We start from the raw sequence: 17,329 nt of genomic DNA on the forward strand, positions 1-17,329 counted from the left end.
TAAATGCTCACTTCTTTAAAAAATACAAGCTTTGCATTTGTAAAATGCTGTATAAAAATGACAGTGATGACAATGTATCTACATTAATTAAGGTTAGTTGGCAGTGTTATTTTAGCACAATCATACTTGCTAGACTAATCCCATATATGTGGACAATGCAATTATTTCTTAGCCTTATTTTGACGTAGATTTTTGATGTCCAGTGTAATGTAAGAATGACATGACTTTAAGCCATAGATTCACAAAATTTATGTAGTTTTTTTATCTTTGCCTTTTAGCAGATGCGTAAATAGCTCTGATTCTTTTACTATACAAGTGTGTGTGATGCAGCTGAGAAAAAAACCCCATTTATGCTTCTTTTCTGTGTTAGCTAGTGAAAATTTGGTTAGGATTAATAATAATTTTTATTGTTCTTCAGGAAAGATTGCAAAATGGCTCTTATCCAGCTGGGCTCTGTGGAAGAAGCAGTTCACGCTCTCATTGAGCTTCACAATCATGACTTTGGAGAAAACCAGCATCTCAGAGTTTCCTTCTCAAAATCTTCAATCTGAATTTTCTGTGAATTTTCCCTTTAAGGCTGCTGAATGTTTTTAGTAAAATGTTCAAATAGAGACTGAGAGAGCTCTAACCTACTCTGTCGCTTAAAAGAAAAACCTCATTCATACACAAATAATTAAGTAATGTTTTTTTCTGATTCTAGCTGCAATTATGTCATCCATAGGAAAATTCTTCTGTGAAATCATTTTAGCAACAATATTTATCATCAAGTTTCCTACTTGAAATTATATTTTGAGACCATCCTTTCCGCTTTTGTTTGAAATCAGCCTTACAAAACAACTTAGAGTGCTTTTGCAATGTACCAAACGAGTATGTTTAATGAAAAGGTAAACCTACTCTGTGCAGATTAAACACTAATTTGAATGTGAAATAGTGCTTGGGTTTCTTGAAGAAAAGCAAACGGTAACTGTGAGTATCCTCTAAATAGTATTTATGTTACCAAGGTGTGTGTTCATACTTTGGTGAATCTTTACAAATAACTTGTTTATAAAAATAAAAAGTCTGTGCTGTTCTTATAGATTAAATTATTAAAGAAAAGGCAGTGCCTTCTCTCTGTGGAATAAAAGTATTTGACAAGTTTCTTCAAGGTGTGGCATTGGAGAATTAGTTTGACTTGAGTGTGGGTTGGAAGTTTGATGTCCTATTTCTACTATGAAGGGATGTGCAACAGTACCTTGGAGAAAATAAAACAAGAAAATGGTCCTGATTTAAAATAAATTTTTTACATTTCTCTAAATAATTAAATGTTTGCAATCTTATGGAAAATATTCAGGTCTGTGATGGTTTCTCAAGTTTTTAAGAATTTATTTTTGCTAAGGTCATCTTTCAGGACAGAAAAATTAAATCTCGAGGTTTTTTACCGCTCTACAGTCTAATACTTAAATTACTGTGTATTTACTTAATTTCTTATTTTGTGCCTTACTATATGTGTATGAATAGATTAGAGTGTTACCTGAAATATCTTGCAAAAATATTGTGGGCTTTGTGAAAATTCTCCTCTTGGTCTTTTTGTAAATGTTTTCCATGATAATTCAATATATATTTTTTCATTAATTAATATTTTGAATTCTAGTTTCATGTGCTTTCTTATGGAGATTGGATGTAGATGGGAATGAGGTTTCATTTGTTGTGAAATCACATAGGGATTCTTTAAATTTACCTAGTTGCACTTCTCTGATGGTAGTTCTTCACTGATAAATAATTCACACGAAGAAAAAATATACTAAAAAACCCAAACAAAACTATATAGGAGGGCCAAACAGCAAATTCAGTTAGTTTTTTGGACTTCATCTGACTTCTTGAGAGACACTGGCTGTATCAGAATATTCTTTTGGGTTTTTGCATTTCCTTATTTTTAATACTTTACAGTATTAAAGTAATAGAATACTATCATTCTTTCCTTCCTAATTATGAAAAAATGTTTGATACTGAATCTTGATTCCTCTTTGGGGAATGAACTGAGATGCAGTTAGGTTTTGCCATGAGTGTACAGATGAGTGGTAATGACTTTTGATTGTATTTTAAAAAGCTAAATTTCATTTTAAGGGCTTTTTTTCCCTAGCATTGTCTTTCACATAAATTAATTGAAAATTAATTTAATTTTACTTACACATTTTAAAGCCCTATTTCTTTCAAACATGGCATTTATTTACTTCTAACTATTGCAGAATTTGTTTCTGCTGTAATGTTTTGCCACTCATAATTGTTTTTGTTAATCTGAATTGTATGACTTTATCTTTCTAGAAGAAAGAGTATGTTTCTACCATGATATAAGTATTCTGTAGTGAGCTTTCTCAAATTTTCTCTCTGAATTATTTTTGCAAAATCAGCCTTATAGTAGCTTGCCAGATACTACCTTGATCTGTGTAAATTTATTACAGGTGTGGTATTAAGCAAACTTCCCTGCCCAGCCGTCTGGGAGCCATTCTGGCAGTCACTCTTGCACCACCTGAGCTGGGACTGAGGCTCTTCCCAGTTACAGCCCCCACACTCCCACAGTCGGAACAGGTTTCCTTACTGGGTGCACCCCAGGTTTCCCGTAGCAGTCTCAGGCATCCCAACCATTGAAATCATTTCATCACAGCGCAATAACAAACTAACAGCTCGGGCTGGTGTCTCTGGGGAGGGACCCAGAATGAAGGGACCTGCCCTGGGCTTTTTTCCCCTCAGCAGTCTAAGCGTGGGAAGGTCTGGGATCGTCGGCTCCTGCCGTGTCCCAGTGTCCGGTCCCCTGGCTGGGCCACAGGTCCCTGGGCTCTTGAGTGCCCAGGGTCGGCTCTTCACGGACTCTTTGCCTGGGCTGCCCCAGCCTGAGCTCAGCCTGCAGCTCCCACTGCAGCTGCACCTGAGCTGCCTCAGTGTTCCTCAACAATAGCAGCCAATCTGACTGCAGAGGTGTAGCTCTAATAAGTGTTGTACAACACAACTATATAAATATGCAGAATGTACTATGTACTGGAAAGTTCAACTGGCTTAGGAAAAATATTCCCCTAAGGGATGTTATCTTTTGGATTTCACAGAATGGTGTGGGTTGATCTTCATGAGGTTCTCTCAGTCTCACTGCTCAGTCTGTCCAGATCCTTCTGGATGGTATCCATTCTTTCCAGGCGTGCTGACTGCACCACACAGCTTGATGTTGTCAGCAAACTTGCAGAGGGTGCAGTTGCAGTTGATTCCACTATCCATGTCCACAAGGCTGTTTAACAGCTCTGGTACCAGTGATTATCCTTACAGAACACTGCTCATTATTGGTCTCCACTTGGACATCAAACTGTTGACCACAACTCTTTCAATGTGGCCATCTAGCCATTTCCTTTTCCAGCTAGAGGTCCACTCATCACATCCCTCTCTCCAGTTTAGAGACAAGGAAGTTTTGTGAGACAGTGTCATGTTTTGCACAAGTCCTCTTGTGCAAAGTTGCTCTTTTCTTATCCACCACTGCTGTAACTCTGTTGTTGGCCATTAAATCTGTCAGGCATGATTTGGCTTTAATGAAGCCATCTACTTCATAATCTTACTGGGAACCAAGCTGTGACTTCTAGACTTATAGTTCCCTGCATCTTTCTTATGTCCCTTTTTACAAAAGGGCAGGCTATATTTCGCCTTTCCAAGAAAAGCTTTAGCTGTCACAGTTGTATAGACTTGAGCTGCTTAGAAAACCTCTTTTCCTCCCAGGCTACATGTTACTTCCACCCTCTATAGCATTTCTTTTAGTGTTTGAGTTCATCCAGTAGTTCCTGGTTCATCTAATGCTATTCTGACATTTTTGCTTGACTTCCTTTTTGTTGGGATAATCACTCCTGAGCTTGGAGAAGGTGATCCTTTAATATCAACCAGCTTTCTTGCATCTCTCTTGTCTCCAGGGCTTTATCCCATGATACTATATGAGGCAGATCCCTGAGTATTGTCTATCTTTTTTGATTCATCTTTATTTTCTGGTTTTGCAACCAAATTATTCTTGCCAACATACTTTTAGATTTGTGTGTATCTGAAAGACACTGCCTCTTAGAGACATCTGCTTTTACAAGATATGCAGATAAGCTTTGAAACTTGACAGTGCACCTTAACATTTGCTTAGCAGTATGAAGGCACTGGTTAAGGCTACTTTTTCCCTTTTAGTATTCCACTTTGAATAATTGAAAACATAAACATAACACCTTACTTATTACAATGCATTGTTAGTGAAGAATCATGGTAGAAGGAATACTTTTTACACTTCATGCTTGACTCATTAAAGCCTGGTGCAGAAGCACAGTTGCATCTCAGTTCTTGATTCTCTAAAGCTCTTGGTATCTGTGACAAGAGCAAGATTTGGGAAAGAATGATTTTCTAGAGTCTCACAGTGATGTGGATGGAATGGGACCTCCAAAGGCCTTAATCCTACCTTTCAGTCAGATTATAGACAACTTTAAACAGTTACTCAAAGAATTGTCCATTGTAAATTAAAAAAAAAAAATCAAATGGAGCAAATTCTCTGTTCTTTGCTGTTCTGTTTGACAGTCCTCACTGTGTATTTGCTTCCTTAATATGTAACTAAGCTTTAAACATACTACATTCTCTGTCTTTTGCCTTTTTCCCTGTTACCTGTGTAACTCTGAAGAGGATTCTGGCTTCATCTTCAGTATACTGTGGCCTTAAGCTGTTAAAGATACGTTTATAATTTCTTTAACATATGCCATTAATTTCTGTTTGTGAAGTATCTGGTAATGTGCACAGTTTAAGTTGGAATTTGGGCATATGGTGGGATTCTTTGTGGCTGTCTTGTGCAGGGCCAGGAGTTGGACTCGATGATCTTTGTAGGTCCCTTCCACTTCCGCATATTCTATGATTCTGTGACTGTATGGTTATGCCTCTTACATGTCATGTCCTTGAATCAACTCTGAGTTGCCTCCTAGTCCATTTTTTTGATGGATGCACACTTGGTTCAAAGTGTAATAAGGCCTTTTTAACAATACAGGAGCAGCTAAGTGCCTTTTCAAATGATCCTTGATTTGTTATATAATGGTAAAACTTCTGCTTCTTTTAATTTCTGCAGAACTCTTAAAACATCAGAACCAATTTCTGAAACTTTGATTTATAATTTGATTCAGTTGCCTTGTCTGCTGGTTCTGTAAGTTGCACTGGATTTGTGTACTGATAAATTGAGGTCCTTTTTATTCAGAAGATATTCCACATACCTGTGGAAACTTGCCTATTTGTAACATTTTTCTGATTACAGGCAGCAAATGTGTTTGTGTGCCATGAGAACTATTAGTCTTTGTGGATAGTAGTGCCAGTGAGGTCTGTCTGATAATTACCTTGCCTCTCCTCTGATTCATGTCAGTAGGAAAGTGGTACGTTGGGGTTTTTTATAAGAGATGTAGACCTACTACTTGCCATTTTATGCTGTTAGCTTATATTTCTATTTTTCAAATGAGAGGTCAGCTGCCTACAAAAAGCATTGTTTTGCCTTAGCCTTTGGCCCTAATACGTTGTTAGCTAGAGCACAGCTACCAGACTTGCTCTTGTTACTGTTGTGCTGAAACAACAGTCAGATTGCACAGAATTTTTTCTTTACATTAACTTTATCTTCTGTTTTCTGAAGTTTTGTTTGCTCTATTGAAGATTGTTTGCCTGCTCTTTTCAAAGCAAATCCTAACAGTTAGAATATTAAATTTCTGAAGTATTTAACTTCAGGGTTTTATTGATGGGGGATGTGATATAGGAACAAAATTGGACCAAAGTTTTTGTGCCTTCAGTAGTTTTATATGTAGGGTTTTTCATATCTCTAGGTGTCTTAAGTATAATAAATACATTTTTCCCCTCTGGAAAATGTATATTTATATTGTGAAAAATTAATATTGTCTACTGACCATACAAGAAGTGAACTGCAGCTGTTTCAATACAGATTTAATTATTCTACTGTCTTTCCCATTACACTTATGTTTTTTTTTTTGTTTGTTTTGTTTGGCTTTTTTTTTTGTTGTTGTTGTTTTTGTACTGCAGTATGTAGGAATCCAAGCATAACTTGTGTTATTTCCTGCTTCAGATAATAATGATATGTTGTGCTTGGAGCAGTCTCAAAGAAATTAAATGCTTACATAATTGAAGGTCCTTGATAAGTGAAGAAAGCTTTTACTTTAGCAGATTAATGTCATCACTGTAAGCAGTTTTTCACTTCTTGGAAACTGTGCTTTATTTATGAGTGGGAAGCTACCACACATAAACTTGATTTGAAGCACTTTCCAATTCTTTTTGAATAGGTTACCCACTTTCTGCAGGAGTTCACCATAGAACTGCAGCTGCACAAGATGAAAGTTGCTAACCAAGTAGATTCTTGCATCAGAATGTCACTTCAGTCTCTGACCAAAGACTGTTCTGGTTTTACTGAGCTACATGAAGACCTGTTTTCTCTCACACTCCTTTCTGAGGGGAAGACCCGATGCAAAGTAGCCTCTATTTGAGACTGTTACTGCTGGTGGAAACAGTGGAAAATGGAAATAGTAATGTGAACCAAATGGTGTGAGGGAAGGCAAAAAGTTAATATATTGCTCTTAGTACTGTACTCAAGACACAGTAAACATCTCTAAGAATTGCTGTCATTCCCTCATTTCACATGATCTGTTCATAAAAATTCCCTTTCAGTTTATAAAAATGTTCATCTAACAAAAGAAAATACTGTAAATATTTGTAACATCATGTTTTGGTAGGTTTTTTTTTGTTTTGTTTTGTTTTTTTAAATCTGGCAAAAGAGTGTTTGGGGAAACAATGGAAATGTAAAATGTTTTTATATAAAAAGATTGTCTGTATATTTTAATAAGCAAAAGCTTTCATTTGTAAAGCATCTTGTGGCATTGCATGAAAAGTATTTTATATCTGTGGAGATGACTTAAAACTGAAAAAAGACGTATTAAAGAAACCTATTTTGTGACTGTGTAGTGCATGGTGAACTTGATTTTGTTCGTGCTGTAATATATTCTGGTTTTTTAGGTTAGTGTGTTTTCTGATTACATGATATCTATACCTAATTAATTTCCTAACTCTAGTTGTTGTAGCATGTCTTTTAATAAATGTAATTATGGCTGTACTCTCTTAAATTTTCCTGTTGTTGTCTATTACTTTGGGGGCTTTTTGGTCTTACAATTGTGCAGCTAATAACATCTAATTTTCTGGTGTTTTTTCTTTCAGCATACATGGGTATCTAAACAAAAGCTTTTCATATCAGGAGCATTTTAAGAGGATTAATGCACATCTTCAGCAATATGTGAAGGTCAGCAGCACCTAAAGTTTTTCCTGAGAGGTGCAGAAATTCTTATTTTCAGTAGTATGGCAATTTATTCTACAACTCTAAACCAGTACAGTAGTTGATGACTATTTTGTTATTTGGGACAGGGATGAGAGGCTTCAGTGATGAGAAATTTGGGGCTTATCATTGAGAATTCCTTTATCTTTGACCATGCTGTACTCCTTTCTAGTCCTAGGATTGAAGTTCATATCCTTTGCACAAAGATTTAAAAAAATGTAAATAGCAGCTTAAAAAGATGGTCTGCTTTCAGCTTCCTGTTTCTCAACTGTCTTGTTGATTGCTTTACTTTCATACTCCTTTGGTTGCCCTTCTCGTGTTGCACAACACTAATTTAGACCCTCTTATTCTTGCATGCAAAATTCAGAATTGATGGTAAACAGATAACAGTCTAAGGCCATAGATACAAATATGAGGGGAGTGCAGCGCCTCTTTCTGAAGTAAAATTTTCAACCAGTCTGGCAAGGATTTAATTGTCTGCCACTCAATAAATTATGCAATTGCCAGTCTCTGAGTGTAGCTGCTTTTGTGGGGATTAAAATCTGACTCGGTGTAGACTGAATTGCAGGTTTCAGCAAATTATTCTCCAAAGGCTGGAAGTCCCCATGTGTAACTCTTGATTTTGTCCTTGATACTTAAATATTCGATGAGCATTCTGGGTAAAATGCTAGCTTTTGGTGGCCATAATCTGGCTTCTTATTTTTTGACCAAGTCTGCCTGAGAATGTGTGACGAAGTGAAATTCCTGACTGTTGTCTTTTCCCATTAGTCCTTAACCAAAAAGTAAATCCCATCTTGAATTCTCGTCTCCTGTTGTTAACCCTGCAATACAATCACAGTAATTTTTTTCCTCTAGCAGTTTATATGTGTCCATCTTAGAAAATTAAAAATTAAATTAACAACTTTTGAATAGCACATATATAAAATTTTTGGTACCAGAATTTGTTCTGTTACTTGCAAGCTGAAAGAGAAAGGGCAGTAACTGGTTGATTTGCCAGCATCTAATTTCTCGTATGGTTTGGATCAGTCCCAAAAGATTTCTTTATAGCCCCGGGGCTCACCCATTTACAGAGGTGGAAAGAAGATTATTGTATATTTTGAAAATACAATAAAAATTCCCACTTGTGTTTTCTTAACTGTGCTGAGATATTTGAACTTGAGTTCTTCGTCATGTAGCAGGTGAGTACAAAGATGTCTAAAAAAATATAATGAAAGCAGAAGTTGTGGGAGAGTATGTAGGTGAGAGAAGGTGTGGGGGGTAGAGGCAAGAGAGAAGGAGAGACCTCAGAAAAGTGAGTCATCCCAGAGACCATTTCCAGACGGATGCCTTTGCTGTTGAACATTAATTCAGATGCTGCTAAAAACCAGAGAGAAACAGTCCAGTGACAATGAGAACAAATGTCTTTAAGGAGTGCTAAGGTAGCAGTATGAGTTGTCCGGCTCCAAAAAAGCTCTTACAATGAGAGTAATATTTTAATCTCAAGTTAGTGATCATTCTTATTCCATAGTATTTGCTACTTAGTCTAAGACAGTTCAGCAGGGTAACATTTTTAGGTCCTGTGTTTTATTTACAACCTACTTCAAGTACAGCTGCTCTGTCCTTTTGTGAGAATCAGAGCTTTTAATGGAAGTAAAGCATACCTTCTGTAATTCCTCCATTAAATCTACTATGTAAAGTGTTTTTCTAGCTGTGCAGCTTAGGGACATACAAGAAGGCTGGAGAGGGATTTTTCACAAGAGCAGTAAGACACGAGCAAATGGCCTCAAGATTAATGAGAGTACATTCAGATTAGATACTAGGAAGAATACTGTGGGTGTGGTGAGACACTGGAACAGGCTGGCTAGAGAAGTTGTGGACTTCCCATCCGTGGAAGTGTTCAAGGCCTGGTTGGATGGGCTTTTGAACAACTTGGTCTGGTGGAAGGTGCTGTTGCCCATGGCCAGCAGGTCAAATTATATGATCTTTAAGGTTGCTTCCAAGCAAGACTGTTTCTCTTGTATGTGCATATGGCTTTTACAATGCAGGATCTGTAGGATTTTTATTGAGGGTTTTCTGTGTTTCCTTTTCCCCTCCAGAGCCCATCTTGGTCTGCAAAGCCATATTGCTCAATGCTTAGAAACTTCTTTTAAGGGAGGGTGGACTGAAGTATGTTGCATAATATTGCAGGCTTGCAGCTCTGTGGTTGAATACAGGTTCTATTTCTACCCTGCCGTGGTGCTGCCTAGCACATACCTAGAGAATATATTCGGTAAGTATCATTGCCTGTAAAAAAAAATTGAAACTCCTTTTAAAACAAATATGATCTCAACACAAAAAAAATCCAAAGGCTAAAGAAATTAAGATAATTGCTGTTCAGTACTATGAATTCTGTTGATGATCTAGGAAGACCTGTCTGTAGCTCCATGGTCTGTTTAGTCAGCAGTGTGGGTGGGTGCTGGAAAGAAGGATTGTGGGTTCTTTTCTAATTAAATACTTCTGACAAAAACCTGAAGTTGTTAGGTTTAGTTCTTACCAAAAAACATGGCAATGTTACTGAAACAGTAACGCTGTTGCTGTTTCATTTCTTTCAAAGAAAAACACTGAATGTGTTTTTCAACATTACAGACCTTCTCTCTTTCTTTCCTTTTCTTTCCTCTTCCAGATCTCTCCTATGGCCAAATTATCCAAAAGCAGTGTGAGATTTAATAGCAGCAATACAGTACCTTCAGCAAAATGTCATTTCTGTATGTGCAGAATTCAACTCATCTGGTCATCAAATTTGAAGTATCTTGGGAATTGTGTAACTAAGGTTCCCCATTGTGCAAAGCTCTGAAAGTAGTTTTTCTATTTAAGGTCACAATAAAGTTCTAAAAATAGTTTGCTACCAAAGTAGTCTCTTCTATCACATCTTTAACTGAAAGTGGTTTCTATACTTTTCTTCATATGTGATGTTTGGTTGGATGATAAGCTCTTTTCCTTTTTGTGTGTATGTTCTCATTATGATTCAACAGCTTAAAATTCTGTCTTGCTGAGGCTTTAATTATCTTTTCAAAAGCATATAGGGTTTATACTGTTGCTGTTTGTGTTTCAACAAGTTTATCCTCTTTCACAGAGCCTTCACTAGTCTATCAGATACTGAACCAGTTGAAGATTTTTGATAGCAGACCTCTCCCAATCAACTCGGTCATTGTTGAGTGTGTTTGCTTCAACAATAAATGACTGTGCATTATGCTCTTTGAACATTAGATCTTGTTGATTCAACTGCAGAGACATGAAGGTTAATAAACAAAGCCACACTTCTTGATGCTAAGAATTATTATGCTATAAATGTCTTTTTCTGTTTTTCTGCACTGGTTTGGCACTGCTGGTTACAACCTGCCTGACACAAGATGGCCTGAGTTAATTTCTCCTTCAAGGCATGCTATATGTGCTTGTAAGATTCCCAAAGAACTTACTGGAACGCTTTGTGGAGCTCTTTACTCACCAGTCAGTGCAGAACTGTGCTACTTGTGTGAACAGTTTTTGTTTAAGGAAGTTGTTCAATCACTGCGTACCTCTAGCTTTTACACAAACTGCTAATTCTGCAGGGCTTAGATTCTCCCAGTTTTATATTATGGGAAGAGTGCATTTTTCATTTAGGTGTTTTGGGTTTTTTTTTAATGCATGTGATTTTAATCTAGGCCCTTCAAAAATACTTTTAGGTCATTGTTGCCGCTCATCAACAGGAAAATAGATAAGGAAGAGGTTACTTTTGAAGGGCCTGACCATAAGATGTTAGCAGCAGCATCCTGTCTTGCCTGGGATATCTTGCTCACTTACTGTCTCATGAAATCTAACAAGAAAATTGCCGATAACTTTGCAGATCAGTTGCCTGTAAACACTGGGCTTGATTAAGATGCTGAATGTAACTTTGGCAATCCTGCTAACTAATCTTGATTTTGTCCCTTTCAAAGACTGGGATCCAGTCTAAACAACCACACCCTAAACTGACATACACATAATTTCTTACTCTCCAAATGATGGGGCTGTACCTTCAGCCAAAGTTTAAAACACCCTCTGGTGTACTTCTGATTGTGTATCAAATGGGTATAAAATAAAAAATCTGTGATTGTAATGAGACAGTGGATTCATGTAGCACATAGAAAGAAAAAAATTCTCAGCCTCATGCAGGCCTAAATGGTCAGTCATTACTTAGTTCTCACAGGCTTACATTATTTGAATGTCAAGTTTTTATGCTATATGGAAAGTTCATGAGCCAGTGATGCCTTTATGGCCAAGCAGGCCCATGGTATCCTGGGTTATGTGGGAGGGAGCATTGCCAGCAGGTTGAGGCAGATGATCTTGCCCTCTGCTCAGCCCTGGTGCAGCCTCACCTGGAATGCTGTGTCCAGTTCTGGGCTCCTCAGTACAAAAGAGACATGGAGCTCTTGGAGTGGGTCCAGTGAAGGGCAACAAAGATGATTAAAGGACTGGAGCATCACTCTTACAAGGAAGGGCTGAGAGAGTTGGGCATGTTCAGCCTTGAGAAGAGACAACTAAGAGGGGCCCCATCACTGTCTATGAATGTCTGAAGGGAGGGTGTTGAGAGGATGGAGCAAGGCTCTGCTCAGTGATGCCAAGCAATAGAACAAAAGGCAGAAACTGTTGTACAGAAGTTCCACCTGAACATAAGGAAAAATTTGTTTACAGTGTGAGTCACAGTGCACTGGAACAGGTTGCCCAAAAAGATCATGGAGTTTCCCTCAATTGAGATATTCAAGAACTATCTGAATGGAATCCTGTGCCATGTGCTCTCAGATCACCCTGCATGAGCAGGAAGGTTGGCCCAGGGTCCTCCAGTGCTCCCTTCTGTCTTTCCCATTCTGTGGTTCTGTGACTGTAAGAGAAACTTGATTTCTTGCAGGTATTATTTGAAGATAAATAGGATTGCAATTTGAAGGAAAAAGAAAATAAAAAGACTAGGTGGCCACAGAAATACTAATCTTAAGTTTTTATTACAATTTATAACAATGCAGAAATTCCATCACCCAGGGTGTATTTATCCTCTGATTGCCAGTAAATGTAGAAATAACAGAGTTACATCTAATTTAATATTCTAGGCTCAAACAGCAGGGCTTGTGCTTGTTTTGTAACAAAACAAAAGCACTCTTTTTTTATGCCAATGTATTAATAATTTTAGGAATCTAAAATCCAACTCATTCTGCTAGCTTTCTATTCCGAGGGTCTAAATATACAGTAATTTAAGGTACTTTCTAATTGAGATAAAAACAGCTACTTTAAACTTGATGATCAGCATGGAAAAGTTTAATTGCTTACACACCAACTCAGAGATAAAGGTTGAGGCATTTACTATGAAAGGTTTGGTTACTAGATTCTCTTTTCTTTCCCACTACACAGTGTTGATGCAAAACTGAGATTACCTGGTGACAAAATACAATTGGTCCATGGAGAAAGAAGCCATGGCAAAAGAATCCCCAGCTGCCCGAGCAGCTGCAGAATGGTTTGGTTTATTTTCTCTGGTCACAGAACCACAGAATGATTGGGGTTGGAGGGACCTCTGGATATGATCTGGTACAACTTCCCTGCTAAAGCAGGTTCACAGGAACATATTCAGGCAGGATGGCCAGAAACCAGCCATGACATAAATAAGGAATTTATCTTCATAGATAATATAATTTGACAAGTTGTCATATTTCTCATCTAATATTTCTAGACCCACTTTAAGACTCATCTTGCCCATAAATATAGCAAAGCTGATGGTGAGAGAAGGATAACACAAATATAATTGTGTAGTCTGTGGGATTTGGGTTTTTCCTCTACCTATCAAAGATATTGTCATTAATTTTTGCCTTATTGACAAGCTGTTATTAAGTTCTATGCAGCTTCAATAGAAAGGCCAACACCCCTGTGGGTGAGCTTGAGGAGCCTGGTAGAGAAGAAAGCATGAATCTTGTTGCCAAGTTCTTTCTCTTCAGATTTTAGCAGATATTTCAGGATCTGAAAGGAAAATATGTCTTTTCATCTACTTGGAGCTGAAAAAATCACAACATTACTTTTTATTTATTTCATTATTATTTTTAAAATGTATGAAGGAAGTGCTGTTACTGTTCCTTTCTGAACTTTTCCTTTGTGCCTCTCTCTCCTCCTAACTACAGTCTTCAGTCAGCACAACCCTCAAAACAATGACACAGCATGAAACAATCAGAAAACGATAGCTATCAGCACTACTCTTGGATGACATTCCAAGATCTGACAACACCAGGACATCCCCCTATAAACCAATATACACTAAGTCCTTGTGGCTTAAAAACTTCTAAAAACTGGGGCAAGGTGCTGTGGCATGAAAGCTTCTACCAGAGGCTATGTTGCACCATACATACTTATGTAGGAAAACTGTCCCAGTTACACATTTAAGTGGGAGGGAGAAGTGGAGAGGGAGAGAGGGGTTATCTTATCAAAGCTCCCAGTGGGTTTGTGGCAAAGCCTAGTTTGGTCTCCTATGCTAAAACCCAGAGATAGCAGCCCTTTTGCTCTGGAGAGCTGCTTTTCTGATTAGCAGTAACTGTCAGAAGGCTTTATCACCTACTGTGCCCTTGTTATGAGATGTACAGGGCATGCTCTGATATATGTTACATCCAAGGCCTATCCTCTAGGCAAATTGTTCATTCAGTTGTAACATTCAATATTTCAGGTTCAAATTCAGGTATCCAATACTTTTGCAGAAATCTCATTTACATTTTTCAACTCTGCTAGGAGTTGAGACAGTGGTGTAGGCACCCTGAGAGTACAGACAGAAATACTGCAAACAACTTGAGTGATAATATTTCCTTTTAAAAAAAAATCAAACAAGATACTGCTTTACTTCTGCACAGTATCTACTGAAGCATTTCCAATAGAAACTGAAGAGGGTCAGCCAATCTTTTCAGTTATTTCTGAATATTTTGAGTTAATTTTCAACAATTGATGTTTTTTATTCTGGGAGCTAAGTGGGTAACCAAAAACCAGTTATTAATTTGAATAATTTTAAAGAAGCAAGAGAGACAGAATTCAGATGGAAGGAATCTTCCATCAAGATGTAGTTACCCTTTTCATTGCCATTTGGAAAGAAGTACTGGATAGAAAGCTGTTCAAGAATGCAACTGCACAATGAATAGCTGAGTGATCTGTTAACAAGGATGAAATAAATATATTCACTCTGGCTGAAGATGTTTGCTCTTTTTAAAAATGTGTTTGCTGAAAGAACTATTAGTATAAAATATTTTGTCTTCATGTGTCAAAATAAGCAGTGTAATCTATGCCAGAAATCCTTAGGAGAAAAAATAAAGATATTTAGATGACATGGTGATATTCATTGTCTGCGAAGGAGACAGAACAAATACTGATTGCTGAGGAGATGTTTGATCCAGCTTGCCCTTCTGATTTTCAATTATCTGCATTTACACACCTGCAAGCTAAAATTGCACAGGAAACTTCCAAGCATCTCTGGATGAATTGAATTACTTTGGCCATCAAAACTCTTCTCTTTTCACAAAGAAGAGCAAATACTGGTACATACATCTTCTGGGTAATTTAACGTTAGGGATGAAGGAAACACTGTAATTACAAACTAGGCTTCCTTTAGGCTTGACAAGGAAAAGATTAAAATTTTTATCCTATCCACACCAGAAAATATAGGTATATATTAGTCTGTGTTTTCATTAGAGAGATTTTTATGTAAAACAAGTAAGATGTGCTGAAGATGTTAAGGATGAACATGTTGGGACACTAGTCTGTCTTACCCTCCTGAATCTTTAATTGTCTTTCTGTACAGTTAGCTAGGGTTTGGGCAGGTGACCTCAGGGCAGAAGTGATCTGTGATGAATCTCACTGGTGGATTCAAACCTGAAGTAGTGGAGGAGATTCTCTGGGAATGCTGTGAATTCTACATCACTGTCAGCATAAAGAGCAAGTTAGACAAGTCAGGAACCATAGAATTGTCCTTGTTGTAGTGCAGAGAACAGAACAAATAACCTCTAAACATATTTTGACACTTATTTCTTATTATCATGCATTGAATTTAAAGTAGCCTTTCTATGTAGTTTATTAATTTGGTTCTGAAGTATGTCTTAAACAGCAATTAATTGTGTGTTTGAGACACAATAGACAGGAACATAACAAGGAGGTCAATTCTAATCTAGGTACTGTAGTTTTTTCAGCTGATACACATAGTTATTACTTTCTTTAAATAATATTTCTATTAAAATTTTTAATTGGTTCTCTTTATAAATATGATGCATTTCTTCAGGCTTTGTGCCAAAAATATTTTCCTGTTTGCTGCATGAGGTGTTTATAATTATAAAAAGTTGCTTCCACTACTTTTTATGAAAGGAATAGTAGAAATTGCAGTGATTAGTAGGTCTGCTACACAGTGGGCTGCCAAGGAAGTGGAAAATCGTAATTTCCAAACCATTTTAATATGTTGTGCAAAACAATTGGTCTCTAAACGATTCCTTATAATGATAAGCTACTTAGCACCACTGAGAGTGCATGCTTTCAATTTCAGTAAGTTTAAGGGAGAAATATGCAGTAATGACATCTGTAGTGTGTTCTTCCAAAAGCAGGATTACCTGTATGCAACTGGCTGCTGCTGAAGAATCTGGTCAAGATGAATAAGCATAGCTGAAGCTGATTTCAAGTGTATACATGATTAAGTAGGCAGAACTGTAATTAAAAAACCAAAACAACAAACAAACAAAAAACCCTCAAAAAACAAAGGACTTCCTCCCCTCAAAAAAAAAAAACAACAACAAAACAAACCAACAAACAAACAAAAAAAAAGACCGAAAACGAACCAAACAAAAAACAACAAAAAACCCCCAAACAAACAAAAAACCCCAAATAAACAAAAAACAACCAAAGAAACCAACAAAAAACCAAAAAAACCAAAACCCTCAAACCTGGAAGAGAGCAGCATACAAAAATAAAGCTGATGATTCAATGAAACTGGATTTTGTGTCCCTTGAAATCAGACAGTGATAGTTTGGTGTTTGTTATAATGCAGCAGGAAAAGATCAGGTTATGTCCCTTAAATGCAATGGTGATGGAGATCTGGGCTGAATTAGCATTCAAAGGCATTTATGAAAAGCCACCATAGTATATAAGCAAAACTTTTTCAGGAATCTCATTAGAGTTATCAAATATGCCAAATTCTACTTTTGTGTTATGCTTTCCCGATTCCTCACCTTGGCACTCCTCTGTTGTGGTAATTGGGCAACTGCATTTGTAGATGAAGTTTGTGCAGCTTTCTAAAATGCAGGCTCACGGACATGAATGAGGACTCTGAGCGCCAGGGCTATTTACTTTATTTCAAGCAGCAAGGGCTGGCCGTGCGCGGCTGCACCAGCTTCGTACATCGCAGGGCTGATGCGCCAGCTTCGTGCCTGGGCTCGGGCGGCACCGAGCGCTCCCGGCTCCGTCCCGCTTGCCGGCGGCTGGCGGGAGCCGGCACAGCCCCACGTACGAACAGGCGTGTCTGTCCAGCTGCCCTTCCCGGGAATCGTAAATAATTCTACCATCCGTTTCTCCCCCGCCCCCGGGCTATGGACAGCAGCAGCCCTTATCAGCCGTGCCACCTGCCTGGCCGGGGCAGAGGCGGTGTCCCGGGGAAGGAAAGGGGTTGTGCCAGGGAAGAGAGGAAAACGAAAAAACGAAAAGGAAAACAAGAAAAAAAGGGAAGAAAAGAGAGGGTTTTGCGGGCAGTGGGGCGGGGGAGGAAAGGGGCCTCGCTGAGGCCGAGGGCGCGGCGGCGCCGATAAGGGGGAGCAGCGCCCGCCGCCCTCCGCCCGGGGCCGCTCGGGCTCTGCCCTGCCCTCGGGCTGTGCCCTGCCCTCGGGCTCTGCTCTGCCCTCGGGCTCTGCCCTGCCCTCGGCTCCCCTCCCGCCCTCCGCCCCAGGGGCGATGCGGAGGCGCCGGGGCCGTGCAGCACCGCGGGGCGCGGCGGGGCCATGAGCTCGGGGCGCGGCGGGGCCCCGG

At 38.5% G+C, this 17,329-nt stretch overlaps 2 protein-coding genes and 1 long non-coding RNA gene across 6 annotated transcripts in view; 2 read left to right on the forward strand and 1 right to left on the reverse strand.

The window, feature by feature from the left end:
* The window catches only part of PTBP3 (polypyrimidine tract binding protein 3), a 43,929-nt gene extending 36,796 nt beyond the window's left edge, over positions 1-7,133 (forward strand). For all 4 annotated transcript variants that reach the window (XM_039733244.1, XM_039733247.1, XM_039733249.1 and 1 more), the window contains one exon: positions 419-7,133. In XM_039733244.1, coding sequence (XP_039589178.1) covers positions 419-551 — 133 coding nt within the window. In that variant the 3' untranslated portion in view covers positions 552-7,133. The remainder of the gene's footprint in view (positions 1-418) is intronic.
* A 1,215-nt stretch (positions 7,134-8,348) lies between these two features.
* Positions 8,349-16,056, reverse strand: LOC120513642. The gene is made up of 3 exons (XR_005630314.1): positions 15,925-16,056; positions 15,097-15,247; positions 8,349-13,315 (listed from the first exon to the last, which is right to left on the reverse strand). It is a non-coding gene; the product is annotated as an uncharacterized LOC120513642 (long non-coding RNA).
* A 567-nt stretch (positions 16,057-16,623) lies between these two features.
* SUSD1 (sushi domain containing 1) overlaps positions 16,624-17,329 on the forward strand; it is a 41,440-nt gene continuing 40,734 nt past the window's right edge. The window contains exon 1 of the mRNA XM_039733265.1: positions 16,624-16,855. Within this exon, the coding sequence (XP_039589199.1) occupies positions 16,624-16,855 (232 nt within the window). The remainder of the gene's footprint in view (positions 16,856-17,329) is intronic.

Source organism: Passer montanus, unplaced genomic scaffold (genome assembly GCF_014805655.1).
Source record: "Passer montanus isolate IOZ18808 unplaced genomic scaffold, ASM1480565v1 scaffold85, whole genome shotgun sequence".
In the NCBI taxonomy this organism is placed as follows: Eukaryota; Metazoa; Chordata; class Aves; order Passeriformes; family Passeridae; genus Passer; species Passer montanus.